The 8,070-nt window shown below is 36.2% G+C and overlaps 1 protein-coding gene across 1 annotated transcript; it reads left to right on the top strand.

Moving 5' to 3' along the window:
- Positions 1-351: 351 nt before the first annotated feature.
- Positions 352-6,310, top strand: LOC107760670 (mitochondrial carrier protein MTM1). Its single transcript, XM_016578754.2, has 11 exons — positions 352-543; positions 1,229-1,537; positions 1,708-1,797; positions 3,166-3,294; positions 3,454-3,513; positions 3,636-3,806; positions 4,053-4,155; positions 4,628-4,719; positions 4,807-4,956; positions 5,408-5,466; positions 5,741-6,310. Exons 2-11 carry the CDS (start codon positions 1,268-1,270, stop codon positions 5,871-5,873), a joined length of 1,257 nt encoding a protein of 418 aa, XP_016434240.1. The 5' UTR covers positions 352-543; positions 1,229-1,267; the 3' UTR covers positions 5,874-6,310.
- Positions 6,311-8,070: the final 1,760 nt, after the last annotated feature.

The raw sequence follows: 8,070 nt of genomic DNA, 5'->3' as shown, positions 1-8,070 counted from the left end.
AGAAATAGAACCGGAGTATTTTAAAAGCAATAATGTAAAAACTTAGAAGGCGTTTGGATAATTTTTGAACACAATAGTTTTTTAGTCAAGTTGAAAAAAAGGTATTTGGAATCTAAAATGTATTTGTATATGCATTTCACTTGAAAAAATATTTAGGGTATAACCAAATTTGAAAATATTTTTCGGAAAAAAAGATTTTTTTTTAATGTCCAAACGGCTCATTAGATTTCCAAGTCCTACTTCTAGAAGGGTATTCTTTTCCTATTGGTCCTTTCCATGTTTCAATCAAATTTCCTTTTTTTCCAAAAATAAGCAGAAGTATTTAATTTCCTTTTATAGGTCCTAATTTGTAGGCGTGCCAAACGCAGCCCTAATTCGAGAGATTTCTTTGGCCATACTCGCTTATTTGTGTCGACATATGTTCTTCTCATGTTTTCCTCTTCTCCAAGGAACTAGGGAACTGCTTCCCCAAATAACATTCAATATATTTTTGCTATGATGATTTCACTCCCACAACTGCTGAATTAAAGCTGAGATCAAGAGGTTATTTATTGTCCTCTTTTATTTTTTCCAATTATTTTCCTGTCGTGTTATTCTTCCTCTTCATTACTAAGTATTGTTTTACGTTTTTTCTAGTTAAAGCTCTGATTTTTATTCTTTATTTGTTTGAATTTTTCCCTTAATAGCTGTTGTCTGTCAATATTCTGAAAACCTAGTTCATGGATTTTGTTGGTTTTGTTCATTTCCTTTTGTTTTTGGGTGGAGGAGAAATGAATTTTGTGTCTTGAGATTTTTCTTATCTTTTGTCTTAAAAAACAAATTCTTGACTATTGGAATCAAATTTGTTGATATTGAGGATTCATCTAGTCGGCCCCAACTAATTTGGTATTAAAGGTGTTGTCTTTTTATTTAATAAATTCTATAGCAAGAACATATTCTGTGCTTACCTTGTATGCTTTTGGATGTAACTTCCGTTTTAATCCTATATTGACACTCTTTCCATGGGGGGTGGGGGTGGGTTCTATTCTCTTTTAGCTTTGTTATTCCTAATTTCCATTTATTTGCTATTATTTTTGCTTCCTTTTTCATAACTGTATTACAAGTTAAAAAAGAAGGGGGTGAGGTTTATGGTCAAAGTTTTCCTTTCTCATAAATCATAATTGTATTTTATAGGATTTCAGTGCTTAAATTGTTGAACGGGTTTGTTTCTTGCAACAATTCGTTTCAGGTTGATCTATCTTTGGTTCTAGTTAGATTGAGAGAAAAAATGGTGGATGAATTGAAGCGGGGAGAAAATTCTTGGACGGACACGACTGATCAGTCGAATAGAGTATTTGATATTGATAATACTGTTTCCTTGATGTCCGAGTCAGTAATTATCACAGATGGGGCTGAACCCTTACATCCTCAGCAGCCTCCATCTCTGGATCCCAGCCCCTCCTCGGATGGCCAATTGGGAGTATCCGAACGAGCTTTTTCAGCAGCTGGTGCAGCGTTTCTCTCTGCCGTCCTTGTTAATCCACTTGATGTTGTCAAGGTCTCTATGCTTAATACCAGCAATTTTCCAACTATTTTGTTCACCATCTACTTATCTTTTGATTTTCATTTAGTTGTATCCACAAGTTTTTTGTTACTTTATTTGAACAATATTACATGCATACATAAAGTGATGAGCTGACTAATTTCTGTTTCTGCACTTATTTACAGACCAGATTGCAAGCACAAGCAGCTGGAGTTGCTTATTCACATCCAATGAGTAACATGACAAGCCGTATGGCAGTTTTTGGACCAAACATGGTACAACATGCTTTTAAGTGTTCTTTCTATGTTGAAACTTTTTTTGTGCCATACTTTAATTTGTCTTTCTCGAAGATGGATTTGTTCACTTCTTCCACTTGAAGTTCTTTTCCTATGTCATACATCGAGAACTATGGTACTAACCGCAACCCAAAACCTTTTGTGGAAGGAACAGGCAAAACCAATGTGTTTTCTTGATAACCAGCATTTGAAAACGAGTTAGTTAGAAAGAGAGGATATTGACTTGTGTGTTGGTCCTGTTGGAATTATCTTTGTTGAAGTATTTATAGCAAAAGTGTTAGCTGTGCTGTAAAAGATAGATGAAAAAGCTATGTCAGTTTTCTTAATTGTTTCACAAACTTCTTTGCACATTGCCGGAGGAAAATGCTGGGGCAATGTTTAATCTGTATATTTTTAGTGGATCTAATTGATATTCGAAACTCGAAAGATGGAATTGTATTACAGCGAATGGTCCACTCTTTTCTCCTTAGTGATTTTTACCTTGTATTATTGCAGTTACATAAACACTTTGACATAACTACTGCACGTGTTGCCTGCTCGATTAGTTCTGAATAGTGTCTGAGGACACCAAACTTGGGAGTGGTACTAGCAGGAATGAGAGCATGTGTGACATGATCACTAGAATAGGATCAACTTGACGCTATTAGTAGATCAATTAGTACAACAACAACAACAAACCCAGTGTAATCCCACAAGTGGGGTCTGGGGAGGGTAGTGTGTACGCAGACCTTATCCCTACCTTCAAGAAGGCAGAAAGGTTGTTTCCGGAAGACCCTCGGCTTAGGATAGGTAAAAAATAGATGCAACTGCAGTAGACACTAGAAGGAAGACTATACTCTATGTTATATTTCTTAAAGTGTAAATTAAGAAAAATAGATGCAGCCGCGGTAGAATTTATAGCCTTAAGTTATGCAATATAACATAGAGTACAGTCTTCCTTCTAGTAAATGCTTCGATTTTTGGGGAGGGGGGCAGGGCACATGCAGCAAATTTGAGAGTGATACAATTGGCTAAGTGAAACTTCCTTTCTTGGTGGGGGATGAAACTTGATTTAGTTATGGTGAAGAGTTGGAGTAACAATCTTAGTCAAGCTTCGGTGCATGTGCTAGTGAGAGGTGGCATATGCCCAATAGATTAGTCATGGTGCACATAGGCTTTTTCGGACACCACCATTATTAAATAAAACAAGATAAAAAGAGGGTCTTAATTACAGTGTTTTTTCCTGAGTTATTGCACCCCCTTATCTCAAATGTTTATCTGCATTGGTCTCCGAAGAATGTAAAGTTATATATCTTTGCTTATGCTGTAATGAGTAATTGATGTTGACTTATTTGCTTGTTCACTCAGATGTTTGCAGATCTGAGGTGTTCACCTTCATGCACCCGTGCTGGTGTACATGGTACAGTATCAATCTGCCCGGCTGATTGTTTCCAGTACAAAGGAACACTAGATGTCTTCTACAAAATTATTCGGCAGGTTGGCATATTTATTCTCACTTATCTTTCAGACACTCAAGTCTGTAGATTGTCTTGATTGCTCAAGGCTTCATGTTTCTTTCATGCTTGTTTCAGAAGTTTCATGTTGCAGTTTGTTTTGTTTAAAATTTTCGTGACACTAACTGGAGTCCTTTCACAGGAGGGTATTTCTAGGCTATGGAGAGGCACAAATGCTGCTCTAGCATTGGCTGTACCAACAGTATGTGCCTGTAGATCTTATTAGTTGCTTTGAACTCGCCAACAACTCCCTTTTTGGCATATTTAAGTTGAGTTTACGCTATATGTTATAATCACAATGTTGTGCTGATGCTCTTCAAACAGGTCGGGATTTACTTGCCTTGCTATGACATTTTTCGCAACCGGTTAGAGGCTTTCACTGCTCAAAATGCCCCAAGCTTGACACCATATGCTCCTTTGTTAGCTGGTTCTTTGGCACGGTCTTTAGCTTGCACAAGTTGCTATCCTATTGAACTTGCCAAAACGCGAATGCAGGTACTTCGCATCTCCTTTGTCAAGTTTTAATGTGTCCACCATATATAAAGGAGAGGAAAGGGGTAAAAGAAACAGGGAGGGGTGGTAGAGAAATTTTTTTTTTTACATTGTGAGCCATTGATGCTTATTTTGTTATTTTTGTCATTCTATGTGTTCCAGTAGCTCTTTAGTTGCTAAGGAAATGAATGATCCACTCCTTTCAACTGTTCTGATTCTTTCTTTTACTAACTTTCTTCTGTTATACAGGCATTTAAGGATATGAACAAATGTGACAAGCCTGCTGGAGTCAGGAAGACCCTGTTTGAGCTTATCGCCAATGTCAGGAGCACAACTAGCACCAACAGTGGTTGTAAGTCAATTTTTCCACTTCCTGCTTTCTAGCTATAGAAAAGAGATAGTTGAATTTGTCTGTTAGTGAAATTGAATAGTAATGTAGTTTCCATTGTAACATTGAAAGTGTTATCCACGTAAATTCCTATAAATGTCCCTTCCAATTTTAGGCTCATTGGATATGATCTTTAAATGTTCCTCCTCCAATAGCACATTACAACAGGAGTAAATGAATCATAGCTTGGCAATGGTTTGAGATGTGTGTATTTCGCGAAGTATAAAAGTTTTGTCAGATAAAAGAATATTTTCTAAAGCAAGGTCCTTCAGAAAGTAGAATCTTTACATAGCATATAGTGTTTCTTAAAGTCCTTTACATCTCATTCTAGCTCCTTCCTTCTCTACCCTAAAATTCTGACTCTTACTTTCACTCTTGAAATATGAATGCTCTTGCAATCTCTTGTTTGAAGTTGATATAGTATTTTCTATTGCAGTACAAAGCTATCGTGTACTTTGGACTGGACTTGGGGCACAGCTTGCTCGTGATGTCCCTTTTTCTGCAATTTGTTGGTCAACTCTTGAACCAGTACGATTCAATTCTTCTTTTGTTAGATTCTGATCTGTTTATGAATTTCATTTGATTCAAACGTTATTCTCATAAGTCTATTTACAGGTAAGAAGGCGACTTCTTAGTCTGATGGGAGATGAACCTAATGCAGCCGGTGTCCTTGGGGCAAATATTTCTGCTGGTTTTGTTGCAGGAAGCATTGCTGCTGCTGCAACATGTCCCCTTGATGTTGCTAAGACTAGAAGGCAGATTGAGGTGTTTGTTTTTCGTCTAAATCCTCATTTCCATAATACTGATATTTAGATTTGTCCACTTGGCTCAAGCATCATTTCTGGTCACTTTGAGGGCATATTTGGTATGAAAATCATATAGTTGGCTTTAGCTTAGGGAATCTGCTAACTCTAATTGATGTCATAAACTTGAGAACCGTCGTGTAATTGTCATTTAATTGTTTTTGACCTTTTTGCTTGTATTCTAGAGTATAAACGGTTTCAACAATTTATGACAGGGCTCACAGTGTAATTTATTTTTGCCCAAGGTGGTTAATTTCAATTTCATGTTCATATGAAATAAAGGGTTTTATTGAAATTAGCTTAGGTTAGAGAGTGCTGCCTTTATCTTAAACCTAGGATCCATGGTGATAATTGACATGTTTTTCCTCCATATATTTGATGGTTTGCTTATCCACCTCTTTTCTTTATTACAGAGAGACCCTGCCAGGGCATTGACAATGACAACAAGGCTAACTCTACTGGAGATTTGGAGGTACAGTTTTTTGAGAAAATGTCAAATGAACTATTCCCACGTAAAATAGCGTACAAACTGCATATATTAATGCCATAAAGCTATTGTTATCCCTCCAATTTTGTTTGTACTTTTAAATGGAAAGGGATAGGGTATTGGTAGTGGAAATTCACAATCGGTTGTGTCATGCGAGTTCAGAGGAACGCACAATTTTCTCAAACAGATGCATGTCTGTACTCTAGTTTCTCTGGCTATGAAGTGGATTCTGAATGTGAAATCATGCTGACTAATGCAGGGATGGAGGGCTCAAGGGTCTGTTTACTGGAGTAGGGCCTCGTGTTGCTCGTGCTGGTCCCTCTGTCGGAATTGTGATTTCATTTTACGAAGTTGTCAAATATATGTTACACCACCAATATGCTTCTTCATAAGGAGAGCTTAGTCAGGTTAATTAGGTTTCTTCTTACCAATGTCTTTGGATCGAGCAATGATCACCGGTTTAGCTGAGTTGGGCCATGAAGGTGCGCTGGATAGAACCTGTGTGCGCCCTAATGTGGATAAGGTTGCACGCGCATAAGGAGCAGTTTTGACCATGGTAGATTACCCTTACAGGTTAGCTGGTAGAAAATAATCACTCTTCTTTGCTTCCTAACCAATTTTGGTTGGTTTTTGGGCAATTCTGTCTTTGGACTAAGAAGAGATTTTGATGAACTTTAAATGAGCAGTTTTTCCTGAGGTGTTCTCAGTTATCATTAGATTATTTAATTTCTTTATTGCTTCTTTCAAGAAAAGTTCTATAACTTTTTTCTCTTCCCCGACTGTTCTGAGGATCTCAGCTTTAAAATGTAAACTTTTTCATCGATGCTCCTTTGCATTACCATTAGAATCGTTTTATTGTTTTACTTAAGTTCCAGGTATTCGGAGTCTATCGTAAAAATTGATCTCCTGCAATTAGCTTCAAATTACTACTCCTGTAGGACATATCGCTAATGCTGCAAGATTTTTCCAGGTTCTGTAATGAGTCTAGATGCTGGAAATGTAAGAAAAGGGAAGTTACAGCCCGACTTTGCTATTTAATTGATAATACCTAATATCTTAAAGTCAAAATATTTATAAATAATGAAGTAATGAGAGATGAACTCATTGCTAGTAATAACATTTCATTCTCCAGATTGTTCAAATTGGAGTAATTGAATGTGAATGATTTTGGCTTGAGCTTTTCCCTCTCCCTCTCTTGATATGTGGAAGAAGAATTGGATGATTCAACTGTAAAGGAACTGGAAATAATTATTAGGAAGTAAATGAAACTGGGGTGATTGACAATCAGCTGAGGACATTATGTCTAATAAATTATTGCACGTTGTCCTTTGTACAAAACCTAGGATGTATAGATCTAGGATATGTTTTGCTTTGACATTATCGTCTTCAGGACATCTGATACATAGATTGCCGAAAATTCCTCGAATTTACTCTAGTTTGAAAAAATCAATTGATGCTCTGATTTCGATCTTCAAATAGAGGAACGTATTGGAGGTAAAAAAAAGTCATTTTTTGAAAATTCTTAATGATTTGTATGGTATCTTTTCCACTTATTCTTGAAAAGGAGGCTAGTTTTTTTCCAAAATAAAGAAATAAATACACTCAGGAACAAGCAAGCCCAGAAAAGCAATTAAGTAAAAAAGGAAAATAAGTAAAATTCAAATGTATGTTCATCTCTATTTTAAAAAGACTTTTTAAAAGAAAGAAAGGACCAAAAGTACTAAAAATAAGACAGCCTGATGCGTGAAGCAACTTGTATTTACGCAAGATCTGGGAAAGGTTGCACCGCTGGAGTGTGATGTAAGTAACCTATCCTGATACGATTCTACGGCTCCAACCAAAAGTGATACAAAAAGGAAAAAAAGAAAAGAAATTATAATGTTTCACATCTTCCAAATAGAAGAAAGGAAAATGTCATAATAACATGGCTAAAACAAGGGGACATGGGGAATTATTGACTCTTTTGTATCCTCTTTTCCTGAGCATTAATTGCCCTATCGTCTGAGGAAGTATAGGAGCTGATGAAGGGATAAATGAAATTTAGTGAATCAATTATGTTAGCACCAAAGCCAATATGCAATCCCCTGGTCTATTTTTGTCCCTGCCAAAAACATAATGCCCAAACTATGAGATAACTAAACATTATATAGATATTCATTTTAGATTTTGTTTTCCAATGATGCATTGTTTTCGTTGCTGTGATCAAGAAATGGAATTAATTCTTAGAATGAATCACAGTCCATTCTCTCTCTATAACATACTGGAATTTTTGAATTTATGAGTGCTTAAAACGTACAGAAACAAAAAAATGGTTTGAAAAATAGTGGCGTTTGCTTCAAAATTTTGCGGAAAAAAATTAGCAGAAAATTTCAGTTTTTTTTTTTTTTTTGTGCACTTCTTTTCCTCCAACCAAACACTAAGAGAGAAAAGCCTTTGAGTTTTACAAAAGTTTAACTCTAGAATACGAAGTGACGGATTTTCTTTGACTACAGAACCAAACATGTTAGAGAGTTAAAAAAAATACAGAAAAAGTTGCAGCAAATTGAATGATCGGACCGAGAGCTGCCCCTCTTCTCCTCATCTCCCTTA

This window comes from Nicotiana tabacum, chromosome 4 (assembly GCF_000715075.1).
Source record: "Nicotiana tabacum cultivar K326 chromosome 4, ASM71507v2, whole genome shotgun sequence".
In the NCBI taxonomy this organism is placed as follows: domain Eukaryota; kingdom Viridiplantae; phylum Streptophyta; class Magnoliopsida; order Solanales; family Solanaceae; genus Nicotiana; species Nicotiana tabacum.
Note: the sequence above shows the minus strand (reverse complement) of the source record. Positions and strands in the feature narration are given on the sequence as shown.